Source organism: Ictidomys tridecemlineatus, chromosome 1, assembly GCF_052094955.1.
Source record: "Ictidomys tridecemlineatus isolate mIctTri1 chromosome 1, mIctTri1.hap1, whole genome shotgun sequence".
Classification (NCBI taxonomy): Eukaryota; Metazoa; Chordata; class Mammalia; order Rodentia; family Sciuridae; genus Ictidomys; species Ictidomys tridecemlineatus.
In genome coordinates this window covers 72,930,759-72,958,701 of record NC_135477.1, presented here as the reverse complement: position 1 = coordinate 72,958,701, position 27,943 = coordinate 72,930,759, and the positions used below count along the sequence as shown (strand labels likewise).

The 27,943-nt window shown below is 39.0% G+C and overlaps 1 protein-coding gene and 1 long non-coding RNA gene across 6 annotated transcripts; one reads left to right on the top strand and one right to left on the bottom strand.

Annotated features, from left to right (window-relative positions):
- Positions 1 to 111: 111 nt before the first annotated feature.
- Positions 112 to 25,698, bottom strand: Ncoa4 (nuclear receptor coactivator 4). Of its 5 annotated transcripts, XM_078042448.1 has the most exons (11): positions 25,545 to 25,650; positions 23,452 to 23,521; positions 9,673 to 9,827; positions 6,957 to 7,097; positions 6,688 to 6,776; positions 6,284 to 6,392; positions 5,667 to 5,756; positions 5,052 to 5,198; positions 2,457 to 3,467; positions 1,989 to 2,129; positions 112 to 1,636 (listed from the first exon to the last, which is right to left on the bottom strand). In XM_078042448.1, the coding sequence occupies exons 3-11, from the start codon at positions 9,811 to 9,813 to the stop codon at positions 1,631 to 1,633; spliced, it is 1,875 nt and encodes a 624-aa protein (XP_077898574.1). In that variant the 5' UTR covers positions 9,814 to 9,827; positions 23,452 to 23,521; positions 25,545 to 25,650; the 3' UTR covers positions 112 to 1,630. The 5 variants fall into 5 exon arrangements, with proteins under 5 accessions (XP_077898574.1, XP_005339112.2, XP_077898566.1 ...); XM_005339055.5 differs by lacking the exon at positions 23,452 to 23,521 and having other exon boundaries at positions 25,545 to 25,698; XM_078042440.1 differs by lacking the exon at positions 25,545 to 25,650 and having other exon boundaries at positions 2,457 to 3,236.
- LOC144376114 (uncharacterized) lies at positions 24,809 to 27,940 on the top strand. The gene is made up of 2 exons (XR_013436208.1): positions 24,809 to 25,528; positions 26,837 to 27,940. It is a non-coding gene; the product is annotated as an uncharacterized LOC144376114 (long non-coding RNA).
- Positions 27,941 to 27,943: the final 3 nt, after the last annotated feature.

Genomic DNA, 27,943 nt, shown 5'->3' with positions numbered 1-27,943 from the left:
ACACAATAAATACAACAGTTGTTTTTTGGCTGTACCCAACCAAAAATTATCACATATAACATGATAGCTCATTTTGCAACATAGTTTTCAAATACACACATACAACTGTGATGTGGCTATTATGTTTTTAATGGGGGAGGTATAAAATGCATCATTGCAAAAGAATGTTTTACATACTCATTAGCATAGTGACTAATGTAAATTACATTTTGATAATTTAAGATACAGTGTGTTAGACCTCAAAAAAGAAACCACCTGCCTGCAACCTAAGATACTGGAAAGACTTCTTTTTACCCACCACTTACGTAATAATTCATTAGTGGCAGGAAGAAATAATATGAGGCTAGACCCTTCTGAGCTATGGTTCAAAGAATTCCCATGATGCTAAATGGCACTGTCACTATGGAACCATGAAATTTCCCCACAAGTATTTCCAATAGCATAGGCAGTTAAGAGACGTAATAGTTCTAAATAAAGCCTGGAATGCAGCTAAGACCTCAAGAGAATTTTAAAAGATAAATTCCACCTCTCCTACAGAGAAACTAAAGCTTGGGCATGACTAACAATATTGAGAAAATGTTAGTAGTTTTTCATAAAGCTTCAATAAACACCATAAAGGCACAAGGGTTGAAAATAGCCTGTGCACTAAAATTCACTGCATCATACATTTGGAGGTACAGGAATGCTGTGCTTAAAAATGATAGGACATTGACTTTATCCCTAATCAAAAGCACCAGGTGTCAAGCTCAGCTTCCATTTACATAGAATGCACCAGTAATCCCTAGGGTAATGAATGGTTCAAGTACTACTTTTTCAGCATGTCTTGACTTTACTTAGTCAACACTGGGGCTCAAAGAACATATGGGTTTGTAGAATACTGGAAAAAAAGCTTGCATTATCCTTAAAATGGTCTTTTTAAATAATGAATTCTCAAACATCTCACTGGGTACTTTTAAAATCCACAGGAATAAAGACAAAATTTGCAGTAGATGAATTTCAAATGAAGAAAAATAGTATAGAACTCATGTTAAGCCAAAACATCTGGTAATTAATGTCAAAAATTGTCAAGATTACTAATATATTTTGATAAGAAAAAAATCACTATTGGCAAGGTTAATTATATGAAATATGCTATATATTAATTAAATTGAACAATCATTTCAGACCACTAATAGAAAACCCACAGCAAGAGAAGCATCTAAAGGGCAATCAAAAGTTTAGGGAAGTTTACTAGCTTTAGAATACATCAACACACTTTGATTACAGAAATATTCACTTTTCAAACTACAGTGTTTATGTACTAGTTAACAACCCAATCTAAGGAGCTGTGGAAGCTGGTGACAACCTATCCACTAAAATGCTGCATTTATAGTGTGGGGGCAGATTTAGTGAATACAAAAAATCAGAAGGAAATGAATAACCTCAGCATCAAAAAACAGCCACAAACAGCCTCTTTCTTTTTTATAAAGAAACTCATAACTTTTGATAATTTTTCTTTGCTAGCTCAAAATTATGAGAGAAACTAAGCTGGTCAGACCCAGGAACAAGATGATTTGGCAAGCTGCAGTCACCAGTTCAGGGATGTGTGATAATCTGCAGAGAAGCTGCTTGACTATGGTAGTCCATTCCTTCACATCTGCAAAGAAAAGTCCACAGATAAAAAGTCATTCTACTGGTGAATGAAAGCAAATTCTCACCTTAAAACAACTCAATTCTCAGTAAGCTATTAGAATTCGTGAGATTTAAGAATTCCCAGCAATTACATCTCAAATGGTCATTTTCAATTACAACTAGTGAGTGACAAAGCAAGTTCAAGTGCAATACATGAAATTTTTAGGCACTCTTCCTCTTCCCACCCTTATAAATATATGGTTCAGTGAGTAAAGTGTGAATTCATAAAACAACATTTTATAAACATCTACTTTAGTTTGTAAAACATTTTATAAAAAACTATTAATCTAACATTCACACTGGTAGCATATACTCACCTGTAGAGGAGTTCGATATAACCACTTTTCTTTATCAACTTGAAGCTGCATACATGCAAAGAGATCACAAACTGCTGGGAGGCCATAACGGTCTGCAGGGAATTTATGTTCCTCTTGAAGGGGTGAGTTAAGAAATACTTCCTGCATGAAGAAAAAAATATCTATTGTTTCATGTCATCTGGGAGGAACGAGACCAACTTAACTCACTTTCCGAATACAAATAATAAGTAAATATTGGCCAAGAGTAAAGATGACAACTATTATTTCTACCCTAAATCAGGCTGGGTTTTCTCTACTGCAGGATGGCAGCTGGCCTGGGAAAAGCACAAATAATTCAGTTTAATTATTAAGTCCTTCTGAACACATGGCTGTCAAATTTAGCATTTAACCTATTTAAAGATCTGGCCCATGTGCAAGTTTTAGAGGTAAGAAAGTAAAACTCAAATGGCAATTTTGATGTCATCTTACCTGGGCCTTCTTTCGAAGTAGCCACTTGTCTTCTCCAGAAGATAGCTGGCTGAGGTTTCCCACTTTCTTTCCTGGCAAGACCCAGTCAGCAGTGTTAAAGGGACACCAGGAAGTAGTAATGGGGCTTTTAAGCTGTCTGCCAGCCCTGTCGGCAGTACTAGGCACTTCCTTGGGAGTTCCTTCTTTGCATGAAGGCCTGATGAGCCATCTTGACAAGGAACTGTTCCTTATGACTTCAAAGGAATCGTCAATTCTAGGAGTTATTGCCTTTGGTGCCTTAGCTTGTTCTGTTATGTCATTTCTGGAAGGACAGAGCCACATACTCAGGGACTCTCTATGTTTCTCAGGCTCGGGTTTGGGTTCCATAGGCATCCCATTTTTATCCTTTCCTTCTTTCTTCAGAAGCCATCTACATAAAGCTTCCTTCTCACAATTCTCCTCACACACACATTCTGCAAAGCTTGTGCATGGCTCATTGGCTTTGCATACATCTTCTACTTTATATGGATCCTGATGATTCTGGACAAGCCAATCCTCAGTAATCATGTTGGAGGTGGAAAGTGGTTTCTTGGCCTCCAAGTGGTCATTCAGGCACTTCAGGCTGCCCAGGTTTTCAATCTCCACGCCTTTAGGTTGGTTGCCCCAACAGTTGGTACAAGAGTCAGGCCTGGCAAGCCAATCATTCACACTGTAAGGCTCCTGGAAGACCTGGAATAAGAGCTTAAACTTCTCACTGGTTTCATGACTGCCACTCTCAGGTTTCTCCAACTTGCAAGGTTCCTGGGGAGACACCAGCCAATCAGACAATCCCATCTCATTTTGATCAAGGAGCTCTAGATCTTCAACCTTTTCAACTTCAATGGAGAAAGAACTGGTAGTTGAGTGGCTGTTAAATTTTTGGTAACCTGGTTTTCCAGAAACTTCTTGTTGCTGACTCTTGAGGAGCCAGTTTTCTAAGCCCTTTAAGTTGCCCCAGACATTACTGAAGAAATTGCAGGTTCTTGCAGAGGTCTATACAAGAAGTACACATCATTAGTTTGCCAGAATAATTATGTTTTGGGGATTCTGTCTGCATATTTACTGTCTTGCCCAATGTTTCCAAATTTAATGATAGACAAGAGATTTCTGTTTGGATTATTAAAACATGACTACATAAAAATATTTTCTGTAGTTCTAAAAAGCTAAACTAAGAATTTGTGGCATATGTGATACAAGAGAAGCTAGTAGTAATATTCTTATGAATATGGAAGACAAAAACAGGCAAAGGAAATGAAAGCAGTTATTCTGAATACTCTGCTAGTAGGAAGATGACTATTACTAACTTGCCGGAAAGCCAAATTGGCCATATGTATCAAGTCTTAAAGCGTATGCTGAATTGAAATATAGGAATGTAGTTTCTAAGAATTTATTCAAAGGTTCCATAGAAGAAATCAAATGATAAGCCATGCACAGTGGCACGCACACCTGTAATCCCAGAGGCTTGGGAGGCTGAGGCAGTAGGACTGTGTGTTCATAGACAGCCTCAGCAACTTAATAAGACCCTATCTCTAAATCAAATATAAAAATTGGGCTGGGAATGTTGTTCAATGGTTGAATGTCCTGGGTTCAGTCCCTGGTACCAAAAAAAATAAAAAATAAAAAATATATTCAGTATTACATTGGAGGGGAAAAAATACAAAAACAGGATTTACAGAAAAGACTTGAAAAATAAATATATTTTTCAAGTATACACGGGAAAAAATGAGTATACCAACAAAAACATTGTAACATCTCTTCAATATGGGAACTGTGTGCATTTGTTTTTTGGTACTACAGATTGAACCCAGGGGCACCTAAAAACGGCCACATCCCCAACCCTTTCCATTTTTAGTTTGAGACAGGTTCTCTGCAAATTGCTTAGGGCCTCGCTAAGCTGCTGAGGCTGGCCTTGAACTTGCAACTCTCCTGCCTCAACCTCCCAAACCACTGGGGATTACAGGTGTGTGCCACTAGGCCCAGCTGTATATTTTTACAAATTCTTTATTGTGGGGCAGGGTCCTGGGGATTGAACTCGGGGACACTTGACCACTGAACCACATCCCTGGCCCTATTTTGTATTTTTATTTAGAGACAGGGTCTCACTGAATTGCTTAGGGCTTCCCTAAATTGCAGAGGGTGGGTTTGAACTCACGATCCTCCTATCTCAGCCTCCCAGGCCGCTGGGATTACAGGCCTGTGCCACTACGCCCGGCTAAAGCTAATGGCTATTTTCTTAACTTTCTATCCATAGTTGAGAGATGTCACCGTTATAATTAAGAATATGTCTAGCCAGACATATACCATATGCAGGTAGCATACACCTGCAACCCCAGCTACTCAAGAAACTGAAATGGAAAGATCACAAGTTCCAAGGACAGCCTGGGCAACTTAGAAAGACCTAGTCTCAAAATCAGAAATAAAAATGGCTGAGTGGAGAGCCCTTGGATTCAATCCCCAGTGCCCCTCAAAAAGTGTATGTTTTTTTCCAGATTACAATCATATACTATAAGACAATATTGGTTAATAATTAACTTGGTTTACTACTATATCTACTTCACAATGAAGACAGCAACATACCTGATTATTTTCTGAGGTCTGTTTTTGGGTGAGCCAGTCCTGGAGGTTGGTACTAGGTAGGTAAGAAGCATGACGACCACTGTTAGGTTTGCTTCCAAGAAGCCATTCACTGAGAGGTACAGTTGTGCTGCTGGATGTTGACTTCTGCTAATCACAAACAAAACTTTGCTGCCTAACAAGGATTGTCAAATGCAACAGAAATACACCAGCAAAGCAGGAGATCCAATCTTGGGTTGCTACTGACCCTAAGCAAGTCACATGCCTTTCCCCCTCAATCTTAACAATTTTCAAATAAGAACTGTAACTACCTGTAGGGTTGTTCTCAACTCAGATGTCCAGGACCTTTAATTCTCATTGCCTTTAAAAATACATCATCTCTATGAATTAACGGATCCCCAATAAAGAACCAATACCATAATTATTTTCTTATTTAATACCTATATAACAATCAAATTTCTATTTGACATTTAATGCTTCAAGCATTCACTTGCATAAACTATCACTGATAACATTTTACAAATAAATAGTAGCGCCCCCACCGCCACAAAAAATTATTTGATCACAATCTAAAGCAAATAATAGTAATCCAAATACCAGAAATAAATGACATTTTACCTGCTCTGACATCAGGATATAACCTCTTTTTTCAAGGAAGGGCCCAGTGTTTGATGAACTAGCATGAGCCATCAGATGCTCAGGAATTTGCTATAAAATGAAGACAAGAATTCCATCAAATCTTCACAAGAATTGAGAGTATTGCTACTTTTAATGAGACGCAAATTACACTACACTCAGGTCTTTATTAAAGACCATTCAGGCCATCACTTTTATAAGAAATATGGCAAAACAATTAGAGATGCAAGATTAATTCCAAAGATTATTCATGAGTCAACAGCACTCCACAAACTAACAGCCTAATGCTCTATTGACTTAATCAGAACTCACTTTCTCAATTTTTGAAGGTTAACGCCTCAAGAAAGCCACTGTTCATATAGTAAATATGTAATTTGGCATTTTTTAATATTTATTTTTTAGTTTTAGGTGGATACAATATCTTTATTTTATTTTTATGTGGTGCTGAGGATTGAACCCAGTGCCCCAAAGGTGCTAAGCGAGCACTCTACCAGTTGAGCCACAACCCCAGGCCCTGTAATTTGTTTTAAGAAAGATCATCTGTGAGAATGCAGATTTGAGAAGCACCTGACAAAGGATCTGAGGTCAACATTACTCACAATGGTCTTGAGGGACCCAAAGGTGGTGATGGTTTGACGCAGTGCAGTTGTGTCTGCTTCAAAGAGCAGAACAGTTGAATCTTCAGGCTTAAGAGTCAAACTGCCCAATCTGGGGAAAAAATAAGCAAAATTCGGCTATTTTCATACAATATCTGTTTCAGTTGCTTCTAAAATAAAAGCTAAATTGTGAGTAATTTTAAATGGCTGCACTTTTCTAATAAACTCAACAGACTGTGTATGGTTTAATCACATATAACAAGTGTAACATTAAAATATAAGACAGGATGATCATATTATGAGAATGAAGATAAAAAGTTAAAACCAACATAAGCTGGGAGTTACAAAACTGACTGTCTTTTACTATGTCAAAAGAGCCAAAAGTCAAAACAAATAAGGGTATTTACCTCTCCAGACACACAGAAACTTGATTGGCTAGATCTTTATTTTGAGTACACTCCAGCTGATGGATAAGACAATTGAACTGGCCCAATAACTGTAAGAAAAATGAAACCATCTAATCACAATGATACTAAAAGTACCAGGTATATCCAAGTTAAAAAGCAATTGAGATTAAACTTTTATCTGACTTTTATTAACATTGAATTACAAGAAATATATTGTCTGGAAACAAGAAACCATGGTCAAACCAGTTCTAGTCAGGGAGTCACCTTACCCAGTAGAGCTGCTGAGCCTGCTGCTGAAGTGTCTCCTCTTTAAGTTGATAGATGAGATCTACCTGTTCATACAGCCATACCTCACGGCTCCGAAGGCATTCCAGGTGACGGCTTATACAACTATGAATCTGAGATTTCACCTAGGAAACATACATGTTAGTTTCACTTGTGTTACAATCCAAAAACTGATGACTCCCACAGAACAGTGAGGTTCTCAACTTTTGTGGGTCACAGATCCTTCTGATTATCTAGTGACATTCAAGGAATATCCACCTCCCTCCAAAAAACCAAAACAAACAAACAAACCACACATACTAAAAACTATATATACTAAATATTTGGCCTGTAATTTCAGGGTGTGAGTCCAACAGGGCCCCTGATGGACCCACAAATTCTTTCAAACCCCAGTTTAAGAATTATAGCCATAAAAGTTACACCTCAACTCTAAAATCTTCCTTTAATACTCCTGCCTCAAAGAACATCAAGTTTATTTTGGGTGTCCTAAAGTAAACAGAAGATACTGACCCCCTTCAGTTCCTATACTTTTTAAAACATATGACTTCATTGGGCTGGGGATGTGGCTCAAGCGGTAGCGCGCTCGCCTGGCATGAGTGCGGCCCGGGTTCGATCCTCAGCACCACATACAAACAAAGATGTTGTGTCCGCCGAAAACTAAAAAATAAATGTTAAAATTCTCTCTCTCTCTCTCTCTTAAAAATAAATAAATAAATAGATAGATAGATAGATAGATAGATAGATAGATAGATAGATAGATAGATAGATAGATACAGCATATGACTTCACAAGTTTATAGGTAAAAGAGATCATTGGAACACCTGCTCTGGTCCTTAGCATCATAGGTGGCCTTTATGTCTTTCCTTACCTACAGAATGAGCAATCCATTTCAGGAAGCTAATTTAGTAAAGACGTGTGTCACCACATGTCAATAGCAAGAAGACCAATTAGGGTGGTCAGTAGGTAAAATAGTAAACTAAATGTTTCTGAGAGCATCAGCAGTGAGTCACCTGAGGGCTAAATGTCAAAATCCCAAGAGAAAAACTCAAAACAGCTATAAATGAGAATCTACATTAAATAACTTTAAAAATTTTTAAGACAATCTTTTTTTTTCTGAGTTAAAAAAGTTGTATTTCAAAGCCATATACTACTTTACACACTCACCAACAGATTACTATTAGAACTAACAGATTTCATTCTGACTTCCAAATGACAAAGTCATTTACAGAACTATGTCACTAAAATAATGGGACCAATAAGTTAAAATGAGACAGGGGCATACTGAAGTGCTACTCTTAACACATCAAGAGGGTACAGCTAAGCAAACTACTGCCTGCTCCCCTCATTATTTTTCACTGATGATAGTGCCTGTCATGGAGACCACACAGAAAAGTATCAAAAATTTAAGTTGAGAAAGAAACTGAAGAAGAGAGAGCTTACAGAATGGGAGAAAATCTTTACTACACGCACCTCAGAGCATTCATCTCCAGGAGAACTCAAAAAACTTAACACCAAAAAAACAAATAACCTAGTCAATAAACGGGCTAAGGAACTGAACAAGATACTTCACAGAAGAAATATAATCAATCAACAAATCCATGAAAAAATGTTCAACATTTTTAGCAATTAGAGAAATGCAAATCAAAACTACTCTTAAGATTTCATCACTCTAGTCAGAATGGCAATTATCAAGAACACAAGCAATAATAAGTGTTGGTGAGGATGTAGGGGAAAAGGTACACTCATACATTGCTGGTGTGACTGCAAATTAGTGCAACCATCATAGAAAGCAGTATGGACATCCCTCAGAAAACTTGGAATGGAACCACCATTTGACCTAGCTATCCCACTTTTTGGTTTATATCCAAAGGACTTAAAATAGCATATTACAGTGATGCAGCCACATCAATGTTTATAGTAGCTCAACTCACAATAGCTAAGCTATGGCACCAATCTAGGAGCCCTTCGACAGATGAATGGATTAAAAAAAGGTGATAAATATACATATACACACACACACACACACACACACGTATATATATATATATATACACATACATACACACACACAATGGAATATTACTCAACATTAAAGAAGAATGAAATTATGGCATTTGCTGGTAAATAGATGGAACTGGAGGCACTCATGCTAAGCGAAATAAGCCAATCCAAAAAAAAAACGTCTATATGCAGATGCTTACTTCACAATGGGGTGTGTGTGGTTGAAGAAGAACAGAGTTACTTTAGATTAGAGGGGAGTTACTTTAGATTAGGAGGAGGGCGTATGGAGCAAGAATAATAGTGGAATGAAACAGATATTATTACATATATTACATATACCACTGCATGACCAATGTGATTCAACAACATGTATAACAAGAAAAATGAGAAATTATAATCCATTTTTGTATATCAAAGTGCACACATGTATTCTCTCATGTATAACTAATTGGAACAAATTTTAAAAATTTTTTTTAAAAATACATGTTGAATGGAATTCTCTGGAGCAGTAGAGGATTTCTCAAACTCTGGCATCTGCCTATTTCTCCTTTAAATCGATATGCCAGGCAGCTGAGATTAGGCAGATCATACAAGGCATGGGATGATATTTGTTTGTTGGCACTGAGAAGCCAAGTCTTTGGCTGTGTTTTAGCCAGCCCTATGTTAGAAGTCCAGACAAGAGAAAAGCACACATCTCACCTCTCGCAAGTTATCTTTAATTTGCTGTTCAGCTCGGTGAACTCCACCAATAGCAAGCTCCAAGTCCCTCCGTGCATCACTACATCTCAAAAGGGCTTCTCTATTACTGGAGCAGCTGCTCTGGTCCTGGGAGGTATTCATTCTGCTCACTGTTCCTTTAAAAGAAAGAAAAAAATAAAAATCCAAGTAACACTGTAATTACAACCAAAATCAATCATTGCTCAAATGATCATTCCAAACAGCTCCCATTACTAACTACTTGAATTACCTCCAACACAGAACACAGGACCCCAACACACAGGATACTCTTAATAAATACTGCCTCCTCCCTTCCCCATCTCTGTTCTTATTAAAAATTATATAAATCTTCCTTAGTGACACTTTACATGTGAACAGATAATTCGGGGGGGGAGGGAGGGGACAACACTGGTAGTCCTCCTAATCAACAGAACACATATCTCTTAAAAAGTTAAAAGAACATAAGTTGCTGGGCTGGGGACGTGGCTTGGTGATACAGTGCTTCCATAGCATGCACAGGCCCTTGTGTTCAAGCCCTGGAAGCGGGGGAGAAAGGAGTATGTTTCCATTCATAGTACACATTTATTTAGTCATATGAAGCATGTATTCCTCTTCACAGATTTAGATTAAAATGTGTTGAAGATTCCATAGTTACTTTAAAAATAAGCTGCTAATCAATAATTAGATAGAGTTTAGAATACAGGTTTTTAGAACTGACATTTGCCTAAGTTTATTAAGAAGCTATAATTTTGTTATTTTCTCTTTTAGGTGGAATTTTTTAATTTATGAAGAATTTAAGAGTAACTATGCAGCTAGAAAGCATCAAGAATACAAATGTAAACAAAATAATCTCAAATGACTCATAGAAAAGAGGTACTTATAGAAATTGGTATAGTTAAAAACAGAGGGTTCTCGAAAAAACTCAGGGGAGACAAGGAAGAAAAGTATAAAGAAAAGCACACAATTATACAATAAGGCCCACAGAAGAGTGTCAGGGAAGCTTGACAACAACCCCTGGAAGACTAATTTGATATTCATCCTGCATAACTCTAGAATCAAGAGATGATTTCTAAAAACCAGGAAAAAGTAAACAGTGATCACTGTGGCCCAGAATGAGTTCACTTAGCCCTGTGATACCAAAGTTATTTCCTTTTGTATAGTTTCACTAAATTGGATATAATGCAGCAGATGCTAAGTACCCAGGTGACAGAAAGATTTTTGTCAAGATTCTGTGACATGCTTGGAGACAATGTAAATTCGGACTAAACAGAAGTACAACCAAATTAAACAATAAGATTACATTTTTACAAAGTATTCAAAGGGTAATGGACTAAGGCCGGTTTAAATGTTTTTAAGAGGCATATCACTGTTTTCCCTAATTACTCAACTCTTTTTCCTACATATTTGGATGAGAGCATATTAGAGCTAACATGGGATTTTAACAGAAACATATTCCAAAATACTCTATGTAGCTGTTAATATCTCATAAAACAATATGGTGGGGTTTTTTGTTTTTGTTTTGTTTTGTTTTTTGCATCTGAATGAGGTGCAAAAATGGGGTGGAAAAGGCAAGGAGTAATTTGGAGGGTTGTTGTTTTATTTGCAATGCTGGGGAATTGAACCTAGGGGCACTTAGAAAAGGATAAAAGGTCTCAAAATCATGAAAAATTTCTCCAGAAAGGAAGGCTGTTTGGCCTAGATAAGAGACATCTCTGGGAGGACATGATAACTGCTCTCAAATATTTAGAAACCTTTTTTTTTTTTTTGTATTTAGCTTTTTGAGTTTTTATATACCCTAAGAGATTAGTGCTCTATCTGATGTGAGAATGGTAAAAATTTGATCCCAAGATGTAGGCTCTCTATTCATCACACTGATTGTTTCTTTTTAGTTTGAATCCATCCCATTTATTGATTCTGGATTTTAATCTTTGCACAATAGGAGTCTTATTAAGGAAGTCAGGGGTCTAATCCGACATAACGGAGCTTTGGGCCTACTTTTTCTTCTAACAGGCACAGTGTCTCTGACCTTTAAACCTAGGTCTTTGATCCATGCCTGGTGAGAGATAGGGATTTACTTTCATTTTGTTGCCAAGGAACTGAACAGATGATATACTCTCAGAAGATGATATACAATCAATCAACAAATATATGAAAAAATGTTCAACATCTCTAGCAATTAGAGAATGCAAATCAAAACTGCTCTAAGATTTCATCTCACACCAGTCAGAATGGCAGCTATTAAGAATACAAACAATAAGTGTTGGCAAGGATATGGGGGAAAAGGCACACTCATACATTGCTTGTGGGACTGCAAATTGGTGCTGCCAATATGGAAAGCAATATGGAGATTCCTAGGAAAGCTGGGAATGGAACCACCATTCCACCCACTATTCCACTCCTCGGTCTATACCCAAAAGACTTAAAAACAGCATACCACAGGGACACAGCCACATCAATGTTTATTGCAGCACAATTCACAATAACTAAACTGTGGATCCAACTTAGATGCCCCTCAGTAGATGAATGGAGAAAGAAAATGTGGTATATATATATATATATATACAATGGAATAATACTTAACAATAAAAAATAAAATCATGGCATTTGCAGGTAAATAAATGGAGCTGGGGAATGTAACGCTAAGTGAAGTTAGACAATCCCAAAAAAACAAATGCTGAATGTTTTCTCTGATATAAGGAGACTGATTCATACTGGGGTTGGAAGAGGGAGCATGGGAGGATTAGATGAATTCTAGATAGGGCAAAGAGGTGGGAGGGGAAGGGAGGAACCATAGGGGTAAAAAGATGGTGGAATGAGATGATATCTTTACCCTAAATACCTGTATGAAGACACAAATGATCTTCATATTTTATATAAATGAACATACTTTATATTCAACCAGAGATATGAAAAATTGTGCTCTATATATGTAATATAAATTGTAATGCACTCTGCTGTCATATAGAACAAATTAGAATAAAAAGATAAATTTAATACAAATAAATAAATAAAATATTTGGAAACCTATCAAACAGAAGAATTAAACTTGTGCAGAACAGTCCAGGGTGGAAGTATGTGATGTGATTAATAGGAGACATTTTAGACAATACATGAAAGAACTTTCTAACAGTCTAAAAGCAATGAATAACCCTAGAGAAGCCAGCTTTAAACTGAACAGTGAAGTCATCCAAATGGCTGGCTGCCCATTTTAGACAAAGGGAACTTAGATTAGTCTTGACTGCATCTTTAAGACTAGGTTTCAGCCTGAAAGATGGGTAGAGACAAAAGCAAGTAAGTCCCAAACTCAGAAATAAACTGATGGAGTAGAATGATGGAGTAGTATAGGACATAACTTTCCTATGTTCATATATGAATACACCACCAGTGTAACTCCATACCACAAGAATGGAAAGTTATACCCCATGTATGTAAAATATGTCAAAATACCTTATAATGTCACCTATATCTAAAAAGGAAAAAAAAAGAAAAGAAAGAAAGAAACTGATGGGAAGACACAGCCCAACAGATTTTCTTTCCACCATCTCAGCAAAAGATTCAGATCCAGGAACTTTAAAGTTCCTACAAGAAACTCAAAAGTTCAGGAAGATTTCTAACTTCCCCTTGCTAATTCTGTAACCTCAATCTGTTTCCCCAAAATGATCTGTAAAAGAAAAGCCTTTCTCAATTGGACTTGTCAGAAGTCTCTGCAAAAATTCTTTCTAACCCTGAAAACACCAGCTGCAACTAACTTTGCAGCCTGTTTTCACAGTGTGAGTGGCCAGTTTGAAACCCAGGCATTAGTATGTATTTGGTACACACTATAGGGACCTTGAAAAATCCTAACACAGGTAAACACTGAAAGGTTAGAAGACAGAATTACTTGTAAGGTGATTCACACTGCCCTAAGACATGTTCAGCTGTCTTTCAAATGTAATAACTGTCTTTGGCTGCATCAAATTTCCCATTCTTAGATCTTCACCACTGTGTGGAATGCCACAATTTCCTGGCAGTATGTAAATTGAGTAAGATTAAGTTAAAAGGTTGCTTCACATTGTCAAAAACCTTAGAACTCTGGGACAATGGAAAGCAAACACAAATGCATAGTCTGTTATCTCTAGATCCCCAAAGCAAGTCTTCTTGATAAAATCACAAGCACTGTGGAACTGCACAAGAACAGACCATGGATAAGTACACACACTGGATTTTCTCCTTATAATCCATGCACAGAACATAAAATGAAATTAAAGTTACAAAACTAGCCAGGCATGGTGGCACATGCCTGTAATTCCAGCAACTCAGAAGGCTGAGACAGGAGGATCACAAGTTCAAGGCCAGCCTCAGCAACTTCAAAAGACTGTCTCAAATAAAAAACAAAAAGGGCTGGGGAAGATGGCTCTGTGGTTGAGTGCCCCTGGGTTCCATCCCTGGTACCAAAAAATTAAAAAAAATTAAAAAAAAAAAAGTTACAAAACCATTTTTTCCACACACACATTTTTTTCCCCAAAATTAAAATGAATGCTATCTTCAAAACAGTCATCTTGTTAGAATAAGGGTGTTTAGAGCTCACTGTCAGACACTATAAAAATCTGTTTCATGTCTTTAAGGCCAGTCCTAGTATGTTTGGCCTTTTCCAACTATGGCTGTTCCTCCTTCCTGTGGGGCTTCCATACTCCTGATCCCAAGAAAGGCCTGCCCTCTTGTACTGTGATGAAAAAGAAACCTTCAGATCTAAAATGAAGAACCCCACCCCTCGGTGAGCTTAAATCATATGAGTTGATGTCTGACCTAGCTTTATGAAATAGAGATTTGCATAAGCTAAGTAGCTCACATTGATCATTTTCAACAATAATTCACCATTTGTTCCAGGTTCAAGAAACAGCACAGCAAGCATGATGGTTAAGAATTTGCCAAACCTGTCTGTATGCTGGAGATCCCTGATCTAGTAACTTAACCACTCTGGGCCTCACCTTCCTCTGGAAAACTGAAGGCAACAACAATAGAAGGGGGAAAAAAAATCAACAATTTCATTTAAGGATCTTCATTGGCTTTTTTCCCCCAATTCTAGAATTAGGCAACAGTTCATTCTATAAAATAGAAAAACTACTCCCAAGGGCTGAGCAGAAGAGATTTGTTTTATAGAGAGAACATATAAAGAAAAGAAAAAGCAGGTGGGCCATTTCTAGGTTATGCTCCTTGTCAGGCAGGGACAGAAAGACAGAACAATGACTGATTAATTAACATGCGATTAAAGTTACTTCTTTTGTGTAAGGATTAAAGCAGAGAGAATGTCATTATCATGCCAATTAAAACTGACCTCAGGAAATTTAGCTGTGATCTCTAATCCTGACAGTTTGTAACCATCAGTTAACAATTTAATTTCAATTTGGTGATGAGAAACTTTAGTGTGAATGACTCCATTTTGACTTTTAGTCTGGTTTGGGGGTATGCGGGAACTCAGTCCAGTGTAATGATCTGTAATTTTTATTTTTATTCTCCACACAGAAGGCTGCAGTATAGTTACAGTGAGACATTATCTGTCTCTGAGCACTTAGCCAACCCCAGCAAGTCATGGGGTTTTTTTGGTTTTTTTTTTTTTGGGGGGGGTCAAAGGGGGGATAGATAGAGGCTTCAACACAGGGTTGAATCTGGGAACGCTCTAGCACTGAGATTCATCCCCATTCCTCTTTTTATAAAATTTTTTGAGACAGGTCTTGCCAAGTTGTCTAAGCTGGCCTCAAATTTGTGATCCTCCTGCCTCAACCACCCAACTTGCCTGATTACCGGCATATGCCACCAGGTCCAAGAACTCATGTCACTTCTTAACAATGCAGTTGTTTTTAGGTTTGTTTTAGGTTTAACTGAGTGATAAGGACCTTGGGAATCTCCTTCTGTTGAGTATAGAAAGCAGCTTTGAAACTGGTAAAAGCTTTCACATGAAGAGGCCTGGACTTAGAATCCTTTAGCTATTTATCAGTACCTTACCTTTTTGAACCTAACTTCCCAATTCATAAGTAAGGATAACAATATAGACTTGCAGATGTAACAACATGATACTCGTTTAATAAACAGCTCTTCGTCTAGTCTTTCACTCTATAATATAGCAATCGGCAAATTGTTTTCATGGCAAAACACAATATTCTAAACCCACTAATATACAAAGTATGCATGCTTCTGTCTGTTTCCTTGCCTGTACAAAGATTAGCTCTAATTCTAAAATTCAGTGTCTTTTATCTTCACCTTCAAAATCCAAACTACTGCCCTATCACCTTCAAAGGAGACTGCCTTACATGTTCACTTTTTGAGTCAAAGTTAAGTGATTTCTAAAATTTCCCTGTTTCAAGGATTCCCTACCCTAAGTTTTAGAGTAGGAGGAAATATAAATAACAGAAACTGGAGTTTCCTTAAAGGGGAGTTCTGCCAATAATACCTGTCATACTTAGTGCTTTCCAAAAATCTAGTTATGAAGTCCCAGATCTTGGAATCAGAATTGAGCAACTAATCACAAATGAAAATAACTCATCATCATGTGGTTTAACCATAAAGTTTCCAAAAAGCCCTAACCCTCATGTCCCACACAAACCACAATTTAAAGAGGAAAAAATTTGCTGGGGGTGTAACTCAGTGGTACAGCACATTCAGAGCACACTGAAGGCCTTAGGTTCATTCATCAGCACTACCATTACTAATAATAATTAAAGATGAAAAAATTGTAACTGTCTCTTTAGTACACGGTCCACACTTCATATATGATTCCAAAGGCCCACACAGTTTAAATGACCCTTCCAAAAGGCCACAGTTACAAGGGGTAAGATTTGGATACAGAACTAAAATTTCCAGGATCTAGCCCTGGGATCTCTCCCCCAGGTGGACACTTTCTTCCTTTAGAGTATTATCACCCATAAATTATTATTTGCCAACACTAAGAGTTTAAAATTACTATTCCAGCCCAGCAAGTTGGTACACTCCTGTAATCTCAGCAGCTTGGGAGGCTGAGGCAGAAGAATCACAGTTTCAAAGACAGCCTCAGCAATTTAGCAAGGCCCTCAGCAACTTCTAGAGATCCTGTTTCAAAAAATAAATAAATAAAAAAGGGCTGAGGATGTGACTTGGTGGTAAAGCATTCCTGGGTTCAATTCCCAATCACAAAAAAAAACCCTAATATTTCAATAACTTCCATAATAGTTTTCAATGAATTACAGCCAGTTTCTCAGAACCCACCTGTCTTAGAAAACACCATTAAAAAAAAAAAAAACACATACCACAAATGTCATAATAAGCTCAGAATAATCAAAACATTGCCAAGTACTAGTACCAAGTAGGAAGAACTGAAGAAAGAGACTGGCCTTCAGAGCAAATACTACAGGTTATCAAAGATGCTTCAGTCCTCATTTGTGCATGAATGAAAGTTTAGACTAGCTAATCTCTACCTCACTTGCCAGCTCTGACATTCTTTGCCCCCTATGCCATCTGACACCTCCCATAACACACCAAAAAAACAACAACAACAAAAAAAAAACTTTCACTTTTTACTTATTTTCCTGGCATCTGAATCACTGGTAAACGGTCAAGCCTGCAAGAATCAATCCACAGGAGACGTATGTGTTCCATGGATTACTAGATTCGAATTACTAATCGCCAATTTGGTTATTTTTGATGTGACAACCTACATTAAACTGTACACCTACATTAAACTGTACAAACTTTGAGAACAACAACTATAAATTGAAAAACAATAATTGATATTTTTCAGTTTTACTTTGGGATTTTTTGGCTTCACTTGTTCTGACAGATTTTTTTTAAAAAATTTGAATCATAATTCATTAATTCAAAGATAACACAGATCTTACCCTATTCCCAACCCACTTAAATTTATCAAGACAAGTAGCTACTGAAGTTCAAGACCTGTGTCTCCGCCATTTTTTTAAAAACCACACAAATAAACGTTAATGTTTCAAGAGAATTTAAATAAGGCATTACTTAGTTCATCGTACGATACCGTTAAGATTTGTGTTAACACTTCAGGACTTTTTGCGATATACCTAAAGGTATAAGTAACTGCAAGCAAGCAATCTTTGCAACTCTCCGAAGCAGTAGCTGAAAACTGACCGCAAAAATTCCACCATCTAATAGTAGAATTAAATTTAGGTCTTTTCTAGCACAAAAATTAGAAAACAGCAGGATTAAGCAAGGCGTTTCTAGCTCAAGAGCAATAGTGACTCAAGCGGCTTTCTAGGCTTCCCGGTGCCCTTTCCAAGAGCAGCGGCCGAGGAGCCCGTCCCGCGGTCTCCTAGCCGTAGAGCCGTCACCAGTTTGTAAGCGCGCCGCAGGGCCGGCCCAAGCCCGCGAGGGCGACCCGAGGGGCCGAGGCGCCCCTAGACTGCCAACGTACCTCGAAAAGCAGATCCCGGCCCAGCCAGCTACCTCGCGGGCAAGAAGCGGTTTTATCCCCAGCCTGGGTGTGCTAAGTCCCCGAGCCCCTGCCGCGACCCGCCCCTCGCACGTCACGCGCGGCCTCCAGCGGACGAACGGGAGCACGTACGCCGGCGAGCAGAAGGCTCCGCCTAGTGGGCCGCGCCCTCCGCACCGCAGAGCTCTCAGTCAGTTTTCCACTTGCTTTTGCCTCTGAGATCCAAAGACGCTAGGGCTCTTCCCCAGCCCCCTTTCCTGGTCTGCTCCACCTGCTCCGAGCCCCAAATCCGAGCTAAGACGTTTTTGTTTTAAGGATCCTGCTGCAAATCACGGCAGAGAAATAGCAAACGTGGGACAATCAGAAACTTGAAATTACCACTGTTTGCCCATCTGGGTTTCAGTCCTGGGCTTTTGTTTCAAGCTCTCAGACATCCCCTCCTCTCACCTCTAACAAATCTGTTTGTGCCCATGTCAGTCTGTCTCTGTGTCTGTATCTTATCCCCGCTTCCCCCCCCCGCCCACCAGTCCCCCCCCACACCACTCCCCCACACACACACCACTCCCCCCCCCCACACACACACACACACAGCCTTAGTCTAGTACTGCCTCAAAGCCTCATGGATGCTTCTCTTTCAACAGACATTGACTAAGCACCTGCCTGGTGTCAAGCACAATTCCACATGTAGGGAATAGTTTAGTGAACATGGCATTCCTACCTGGAGAGACAGTTAGAGCAGTTAAAAGAATAGACTCTGGCCAGGCACGCTGCCTGACGCCTGTAATCCCAGCAGCTTCCAGCAGTTTGAGAGGCTCAGGCAAGAGGATCCCGAGTCAAAGCCAGCCTCAGCAAAAGCGAGGCACTAAATCGAGTCAGACTCTGTCTCTAATATAAAATAGGGCTGAGAAGGTGGCTCAGTGATCCAGTGCCCCTAAATTCAACCTCCGATATCCTCCCCCCTCAAAAAAAAAGAAAGAAAAGACTCTGAAACTGACTGGTTTAGCGCAAAACCTTGCTCTACCACTTAGATACTACCTCACCTTAGGTAAGTCAATTTGTGCCCTGGTTTCCCCACCTGTGAAACGGGAGTGATACTGGACTCAATGAGAATTGTATGGTTATATGTAATATGTTTAGGGCAATGCCTGACATATTGTACTGCCTGTCTGATTACTATCAGGCTCACAGTACTGGCACTTCTAGTTTTCCCTTTTATCCACAGCTGAGCCTTACAACCTTGCATAACCAATCAGGCCAGAATATGTAACCTCGACAGCACTGTCATTCCCTTTCAATTTCGTAAATGTGAAATAGTTTTCATATGTCTGTGCATACAAAGTTACTTTTGTAAATGGTAAGGATAAAGCAAAACTATATAAAAAACACTAGAGGAGAATGAATATTGAAGGTAAACACCCTCTTATTAAGCACCCTTCAGATTCCAGATGAACAGCTGGTTCACCATTTCTTCGTCAGAGCTCACAGTTTCTAGGATACCAGTTCAGACATTATCAAATATAAAGGAGCCGGGTAGGGTGGAGAGCACCTGTAATCCAGCAGCTCAGGAAGCTGAGTCAGGAGGATCAGGAGTTCAAAGCTGGGCTCAGCAATGGTGAGGCACTTAGCAATTTAGTAAGACCCTCTCTAAATAAAATACAAAATAGGGCTGGAGATGTGGCTCAGTGGTTGAGTACCCCTGAGTTCAATCCCTGGTACCAAAAAATAAAAAAATATACTAAAGAAGGAATTCTTAGTTTATTAATACACCACTGACATCAAGACAGCAGATCAGGGTGTGGTCCTGCTCTAGCTCTTGACATTAGTTACACTTTAGTAAACTAAGAATTCCTTCTTTCTAGACATTTCATGCATATAATCCAATCTGGTTATCTTGTCCAGCTTGGCTCTCCCAGCCTTGCCAGCAATGTCAGTCCCTTTACTTCTCCCAAGCTATCTACTTTTCAAGTCACCACCACTACAAAGCCTTTCCTGATCATTATACCTCATTCCTCAATAATTTTACTGCTCCCTTTGTGCCCATTGTAATCTGCATGGATTTCCAACATGACCCCTGTAACACATTACTCATATTATTATATGTCTGCCTCCTTGACCTGAGAGCTCCCTGAGAGACCCTATCTTATAGCTTTGTATACCTTTAATGGTAAAAAGATAGCCTGGGATTGGCACCTTAACACTTCCACCCCTCCTCACATTCTACATGAACTACTGAATCGAACTAAAAAGAATGGTGTACAACTATTAGCACTGAACTCAACAAAGCTCAATACATTTTGATTCATGAATGGATGAATAAATGCTAAATGAATGCTCAAGTTCAGATCAGGCACTATAAAGTTTAGTATAGGACTGGGGCTGTAGTTCAGTGGCAGAGAACTTGTCTAGTATGTGTGAGACACTGGATTTGAGCCTCAAAACAGAAGAATAAATAAATATAATAAAGGTACTGTGTCCATGTATAATTTTTTTAAAGTATAGTATATTTCTGTTTCAAACATAATCTGTCCCACTGAGGCCTATAATATTAATTTTAAATGTTTTTCAGAAAAGGAAAAATGTTTTTAGCACAAATATTATTTACCTTTTTCAAACAAAACTGGCAAGTTGACACTGAAACCACAATCCCACAATAGTTGCTAAAACAGTCTTTCAGGCCAGACTCAAGGTCAACTCCACAGATTCACAAATGGCAACAGGTTTGTAAGTTAAAGGGAAATATTTACTGTATTTAGAGCCAACTTGAATTTTCTCCCCTCAGACTTTGCATTACCACAGAAAATCCTCAGGACATTAACAAAAGTTTGATTAGCTTTAGAATAGGGGTGGTGTCCTGTTTTCAGTTTGAAACTCCTTTCCCTAAAATAGTCATGGATAGGAAAACATGTTACTTACTTATCATCATAAAAATAATATCATTTTATCCCTTGTAAATACGATAAATATCTTGTGGTTTTCCCCCACAGAAGCAAACAAGTGGGTGACTAGCAATAATGTCAAAATAAGACAAAACACAGCTGATATTATGTTCTCTTGAAAGCTGTTATTGGCCAGTGTTAAGACTTAGCTTTTTACCTATGACTAAACTGACAATCAAGCAAAAACCTTTTATCCTATTTTGTCAGTTTTTTACTCCATCACTAAACTAAATTGTCACATTTGCAGACCACTTTTAACGTAATGCTAGGAAAGAGGAATCTTAAGACTCAATAGTGTCCCCAAACACACTCCTAGCCCCCTAAGGAACAGCTTGATTCAACTGAATAATCAAGTCAAGTGAAATCAGAATGACAACTTGAGATCAAGAATGGCTAAGAGCATACAATGAGTCATTTATGCCAGAAGTTAAGAAAAAGGAACACCCTCGAAATAATTACTTTGTTCACTTGCCAGATAATCTATCTAATTTAGGGAATGTGTATGACATATTTGGGATTTGAGTTATTATAGGATTGACTGTAAGTTTATAAATGACCACTATAATATTATGATTCAAGAATCAAAGAAGACAAGCTGAGAAAAATTTCATGGCAGCTCCTGTAACTGACAACATAGAGATACAGTACTATTAATGCTACTCACCAAAGCAAAAGTGGTCAACATGGCCTCCTTACGGGCTAAGCGTCCACATTGTACATATGCATTCTCTGCTTAAGTAATATATTTTCCAATAATGAAAACAAAGCCAAAATGGAAACCTTGGACAAAAATTTTAGAAGGGCTAAAAAGTCACAGGAAAAGTAATAAAAATGCCATGGATATCTACAGTTCTCTCATGAAACTGAACTGAACCCAATGTATACCTATTTGCTGGTTCCTTTTTATAGGCACTTATAGTCACATAAGGCCTGCCTTTTGAAGTTAACCAGTATGTGGTTGGGGCCCTAAATTCACCCCTATTGTCATTGATGGCTTGGTAAATACACATCTGAATCAGTAATATATTCCAGGTATGTATTGAATAGTGACAAGTCTCTGTTCTCTAAAGCTGAGTATACTTTTTTGGAAAGAGTTAATGACTAACACAATAAAAGTATGTAGAATAGTGCCTGACATATAGTAGGAGCTACATGGATATTAACTATATTACTTTTAGTCAGAGAATGCAATATGATAATGAAGACATTTTATTATGTACTTAGCATCAATTTAATATGCCACCATCATCTCCCTGGGATTCCTGCAGAAACATTCATGACTGCTCCCCACTTCTCCACTCCAGTTCCCTTCCTTGCTGCTCTTCCACAACAAGGATGCTTCTACCATAGGACCACTGAACTCTCCTCCAGATATCCTCAAGACCAAGCCTTTATTTCCTTCAGGGGTCTGCTCAAGGGTCATCTTCTCAGGCCATTCCTCACCATCCTATACTTTAAAAAGACTTCTGTCAACAACCCCTTCATATGCTTTATTATTCTCCACTGTACTTATCACCATCTGACATGTAGAAACCATTTATTTTCTGACCCTCCTTTGGAAAACACTAGATGGTAAATTCCACAGAACCAAGAACTTTGTCTCTTTGTTTACTGTTGTACACTGGGTATTCCATAATTATTTGTTGCATAAATTAATTCAGGATTTACCTATAGCCATTTTGTGAAAAGCCTTTTCAATTTTTTACACTTTATCTCATTTAGTCCTCACAACACTTTAGGGTGAGTATTATTATAATCATTTTTAAAAATGAATAAAAAAATAAAACTGAAAGGGTTAAATATATTACCTGCAGTCACAACCTTCCAACTAGAGGAGCCAAGATTTAATCCCAGGTCTAAAACCCTCAGCCACACCTGCTATTTTAAAGAGATCATTTAAGTATTAAGATTTTATATATTCATTCAACAAGTATCTAAGGGCCTAAAGTACCTTGGTCTGTGTTCCCTAAGGGTACATGAACTTGCCACTTAGAGAAGAATTTGTATCAGGGACTCACCAACAATAAACAAAAAATACTAATTCTTTGAAATAATGATTAAGGGTTAAAAGTCTATCAGTAGCAGCAGCAACTGGCTCTGAATGCCTTCCAGTATGTAGGAAAGTATTAGAAAACAATAACCAAGAGACTCTTAAATGGAGGAAGGGCTATGTATCAGAAATAGCCTATGGAGTTTTATGAAACCTCTTCAGGGGTTCTAGAGATTCCCCCGACAACTGTGCTGATATAATAAAATGGGGGTAAGAGTATACCGTCCTGTGTAATTTTAAGATACATCCCCTCCCCCTTTAAGAAACACATCTTCCTTTTCTTTCCTTACATAGTTCAATTTGATTTTCTACTTTTGAAATAATTCTTTTTGGGGCTGGGGAAGTGGCTCAAGCGGTAACATGCTCACCTTGAATACGTGCGGCCTGGGTTCGATCCTCAGCACCACATACAAACAAAGATGTTGTGTCCGCCGAAAACTAAAACATAAATATTAAAATTCTCTCTCTCTCTCTCTCTCTCTCTCTCTCAAAAAACATAAAATAAAAAATAAAAAAGCAAGCCTGAAATAATTCTTTTCCCAAAGGGAATAATGTAATTATAGAGATTCGTTGATACACGAACTATAATAAAACTTTAAACAGCTAGAATATCCTCTAGAGACCCAAGGGCAAAGGCTCTATGGAAGAGGGGAAAGAGAAATAAAATGTAAGGGATGTTACTGTGCTAGACTTTACACTTTATCTCGTTTACTTATCTGAACAATTATACAACTGAGCAAATCCTTAAAAGAGCAAATCTTTGGAGCAAAGTCCAGTGGCACAAGCCTGCAATCCCAGCAATCAGGAGGCTAAGGCAGGGGGATAAGAAGTTTGAGGCCAGCCTCAGCAACTCAGTAAGACCCTGTTTCAAAATAAAAAATAAAAAAAGGATGGGACGCTCTATAGAAAAGCACCCCTGGATTTGATCCCCAGTATCCCCCATCCCTCCCCCCCAAAAAAGGCAAAGAGCAAATCAAGTTACTCCTCTGACCACAGATAGTAAATGAATCTCCCTTCACTGAAGCAGCAAGGTAAGTTTTCTTTCACAATTCTGATGTACTTTAAAGTTCAGAAATGTCACATTAGGATTCCACTGCAGAAGTGAGTCAACTATGAACCTGTCCCATCCTTACTCAAGGTGGTAACTCAAGAGTCCTACATATTCCAAATTATCAAATAGATGATAGAAAAGTAAGTACATCCGAAAGTAGTTATGATGGTCAATCTTATCTAATTAGAAAACAATAACAACAACAACAACAGAAATGGCCAGGTAAAGAAAGCTCTGCCCTTTGGGTCAGACACTGACTTCCATCATTCTTTTTTATTTTTAGTTGTAGTTGGACCCAATACCTTCATTTTATTTATTTATTTTATGTGGTGCTGAGGATCGAACCCAGTGCCTCACATGTGCTAGGCAAGCACTCTACCACTGAGCCACAACCCCAGCCCCTGACTTGAGTCATTCTTGATCATATCTTCCCCTGTCATATCCCATGGCACTTAAGACTATATTATTGTTGTTCTCATCACAAAAATTTAGTTCTATCTAAGCGAGAAGTGTGTCCTTCCCCTTCCCCATTTCTATATCCGTAATACCTTCAGCATAAAGTCACTGAATAAATGATTGCCAGTATTATGAATCATGAATGAGCAACTTCTCATCTGTAAAAGGGAGATAATCAGGCTACTTTTCCAGATTATTGGGATTATTTGGACGTTAAGTAACACTGTGTTCTGCACTTATAGGGCCACATTTTTTGCGTTTCCACCTGACAATCCCTTGGGAATGGATGCGCTCTGGCATAGAAAACAGGTCCCGCCTGGTCACACTAGAAGCTGGGGTAAAGCGACACAGCAGGAACAGATGGTGGATCCCTGCGGCCAGGAGTGTCTGTAGGGAAAGGGAGGGGAAAACAAATCTTCCCTGCCTCCTGGCTGCGGGTGGTAACCGCGAGGTCCACGTGTGGATGGGAGGAAAGAAGACAGGCCCTTGCCTCACAAGAAGTGGAGGCCTTGGGGCCAGATGGGTCGAGGGTTTGGGAGAGAACAGAACCAACCCGCGGGCGGGGAGGAGGAGGAGGTGGCCGACTTGACATATCAAGGATTTGGGAGCCCGCAAGCAAGCAAGACGAGGTGGTCCCGGGACCCGCTAGTGGCGAGTCTGGGAGAGATCAGGCCCAGCCAACTGGCAGCCAGAAGGAGGTGGCTCTGGGGCCCGGCGAGTCTAAGGTCTGGGAGAGGAGGTCAGGCTTAGCCCGCGGGCAGGCAGAATGAGGTGGTCAGTGACCCTGCGTGTCCAGAGGGAGAAGGCAGGCCCGAGACCGGCGTGCTGAAGGAAAGGGCGACCAGGAAGGGTAGACCCAGGCCCAGCACGCCAGCTACCATCCGGCTTCCGCTGGGCTCGCGGAGTGAGAACTGAAGAAGACGTGCGCGCCCAGCCAGGTATTCCAGTTCTTACCAGTTCGGAGAGGTTCTCCGGACGACCCGAGGGTACCCTGGTTGGACTGACACCAGCGGACACAAGTCTTGGGCCCAAAGGCAGAGTTCTCGCGAGAGCACAACCTTCCTCCCACGCCTCTCGCCACGCTTCTGACAGTCTCGCGAGACCTCTGCTCGGGTCAGCGCAAAGCTCTTGCCTGCCCTCTAGAGGGTACAGAGTGCAGGCACACTCTTTTCCCTGCCCTTGATCAGTGTCCTTTACACCTCTAGCGAATACATCAAGTTAAATGAAACAAACATTTTTGAAGGTAAATGCTATGTAGAGAACTATGCTAAGTGATTCTCTAACACCAAATGTCCCCACAAGATAAATATTATTTATATTTGACGTTCAGATGTAAATATAAATGTCAGCAGACACAAAAAAATATATAGCATATAATTCCACTTTCTATGTTGTAATTAGTCAAATTCTTTTTTCAAACATATTCTAATTTAACTGATGCATAGTTATTATACATATTTATGGCATACGGCGTGATCTTGCAATACATTTATACAATGTGTGATTAGATCAGAGTGATTGGCATATCTGTCACCTAAAACATCATTTTTTTGGTGGGGAGTATTGAAAATGCTCTCTACTAGCTATTTTGAAATATTCAATTAGTTATTGTCAACCACAGTTGTCCTACTATGTTATAGGACATTATAATTTATTCCTCTTATCAACTCTACTGTGGTGCCCATTAATAGAGTAGTCAAATACTTAGACACAGAAAGACAATGTTGTTTGCCAGGGATGGACAGAGCAGGTAGTTTTGTAGACTTATTGTTTAATAGGTTTAGAGTTTCAGTTTGGAATGATGGGAAGTTCTGAAGCTGGATGGAGGTGATGGTTGCATAGCACTATGAATATAGTTGATGTTACTGAACATACTTTAAAAATGGTTTAAATGATACATTTTATGTTATGTAAATTTTGTCACAATTTCTTTTAAAAAAGAACTGAATAAATGTCAGCCCAGATTCTATATCATCTGACTCCAAAATATAAGATTGTTTGCACTGTATCATAGCACACAATTCTTCACATCCACCATTGCAATACCTTCTTCATATTTCTCCCAATGTCAGTGCCGAGCCTTGTACATATTAAATTTTCTATCACTGAGCTACACTCCCAACTCCTGTTGATTTGTGACCAGATGTTAAACTAGGATGGGGTGGGGGGTACTGAGAATCAAATCTGGGGATGCTTTACCACTGAGCTATATCCCCAGACCTCTTTTATTTCTCATTTTGAGACAGGGTCTCACCAGTTCACCCCGTCTGGCCTTGAACTTCCAGTCCTCCTGCCTCTGCCTCCCAAGTCCCTGGGATGATAAATGTGCAACACCACACCCAGCAAAATGAAACTCTTTCTGAACTGGGCATATTGATGCAAAAAGCTCCAAGAAGAAGCCAGTCGTGATCACCTCTTCAGCAGAAACAGCCAAGAGTGCATTGTGCCCTTTGCTCTCCTGTCCCCCACTCTGTCTTCAATGAAAATGCTGACTCTGGAATGAGATTTTTATGTAACTAAAGGAACCAAAGCAATTTCTTATTACTCAAGAGTGTGGAAAAAGCCAAGGGGAACTGCCTAGATTGCTCAACAGATCCACATGTTTGAACAGACTGGATCAGGGGTAGGGGAAGTACAGCTCTTCATCAATTGCTCATGGGTTATTTAGCAGATGGATGTGCTTGTTTGTGATCTGTGATGTGTACTCCAAGCCGTGGGAGAGCAGGGGCTTGATTTCTCTGATTCACTTCTCTATCCCCAGGCCCAGCACACTGTCTGGCCCAGGCAGTCAGCACAGTGTTGAGTAAACACATATTCTCTGCCACAGAAATTGTAAAGAGAACCAATGTTTCAAGTCACTCCATTTTGGGTGGTATGTATGCAGCAATTGATAACTGATCATTGACCTGGAGTCATTGACCTGGCCATTCTCCTCCACCCAGACAGCGCCTTGGCCTTTGAATTCCCTGTCAGACTGCCCCAGGGTCAGGAGGGCACTTCCTGCTACCTTGCTCTAATCTTAGGCAAACACTGAGGGATGTGGAACAGCAGCGAAGGCACTGCCTAAACAAGAAGACAGAAGTTAAACATGAACACCTCTAAAGAATTGGATGTCATCTCAAAGACATATTTGTTGTTGTTTTTCCCTCCATCCACCAGGTAATAGACACAGGCAGCAGAATAGTAATATATCAGAAATGGCAAAAGTAGCAGTGGTCCACCTAGAAGAATATGCCTGATGACCAATTGGAGTGTAAGACAAATACTATAACTTTTACTTGATTTATTTTTATCTCCTTTGAATATCTGTATGCTTTATAATACATATTAAATCAGTGAAAACAATACAAGTG

What these genes read in the sequence shown, in the direction of transcription:
- Ncoa4 (XM_005339055.5), bottom strand. Translation starts at nt 9,813, where the DNA reads ATGAATACCTCCCAGGACCAGAGCAGCTGCTCCAGTAATAGAGAAGCC. An exon ending in AGACCTCAGAAAATAATCAG is followed by an intron (nt 3,468 to 5,051) that starts GTATGTTGCTGT and finishes CTTCTTGTATAG; the next exon opens with ACCTCTGCAAGAACCTGCAA. An exon ending in TACTTCGAAAGAAGGCCCAG is followed by an intron (nt 2,130 to 2,456) that starts GTAAGATGACAT and finishes TTCTTCATGCAG; the next exon opens with GAAGTATTTCTTAACTCACC.